This window comes from Chaetura pelagica, unplaced genomic scaffold (genome assembly GCF_000747805.2).
Source record: "Chaetura pelagica isolate M959 unplaced genomic scaffold, ChaPel_1.0 scaffold157, whole genome shotgun sequence".
NCBI lineage: Eukaryota > Metazoa > Chordata > Aves > Apodiformes > Apodidae > Chaetura > Chaetura pelagica.
Genome location: NW_009953794.1, coordinates 41,960 through 42,740, shown reverse-complemented (window position 1 = coordinate 42,740; position 781 = coordinate 41,960). Strand labels below are relative to the sequence as shown.

The 781-nt window shown below is 60.7% G+C and overlaps 1 protein-coding gene across 1 annotated transcript in view; it reads right to left on the bottom strand.

The window, feature by feature from the left end:
- LOC104391755 (rho guanine nucleotide exchange factor 11-like) overlaps nt 1–781 on the bottom strand; it is a gene marked incomplete at both ends in the record, with an annotated part of 41,179 nt that overhangs the window by 5,358 nt on the left and 35,040 nt on the right. Inside the window, 1 exon segment of the mRNA XM_010001085.1 lies at nt 429–476. Within this exon segment, the coding sequence (XP_009999387.1) occupies nt 429–476 (48 nt within the window).

The window sequence follows — 781 nt, the reverse complement described above, 5'->3', positions numbered from 1 at the left end:
GGGGGGGTGGGAGGACCTTGCAACCCACCCATGTCCAGCCCACCCAGTGCACCCAATATCTACCTGGGCCCTACTTGGGCTTGGACCCGGGGCCTTCACCACCAAGGAGTACAAAACCTCTGGAGCTAACAGACTAGGTCCCCCAGCAGACATGGGTCCTGCATGAGACACAAGGGAACAGGTCCCCCCTGGCCCCAGGAGGATGAAGATCTACCAGGAAAGGGACCCACGTGGCCCACCTTGTGCTGCTGGGGAAGGGGGAAGACATTGAGGGTGCAAATGAAGCCCCCTCAGATCCACCAAAGTTGGAGGAACCAGCCCAAGAACAGCCCTACAGGGACCCTCCTGCTCTAAAGGAACCAGAAGAACCCCCCGGGGACCCCACCCGGCGCGGTAGGGGTGGGAGAGATGGGGGTTGGACCACTCACCTGCGACCCATCTTGGGGGTGTAGGGAGGGGTGGGGTTGTCCAAGGACCTGGGGAGGAACCAGAGAGTCACCCTGGTGTCACACAAGCCCAGAATCGTTGGGTTGGGTTGGAGGGACCTTCAAGATCATCTCCATCCAACTCCCTGCATGGGCAGGGACACCTCCCACCAGCCCAGGCTGCTCCAAGCCCCATCCAACCTGCCCTTCAGCACCCCCAGGGATGGGGCAGCCACCTTCAAGACCACCTAGTGAATCATCTAGGAGGTCTTGAAGGTCCCTTCCAACCCAAACCATTCCATGATCTGAAGACCATCCAGTCCCACCATGGGCAGGGACACCTCCCACCAGCCACG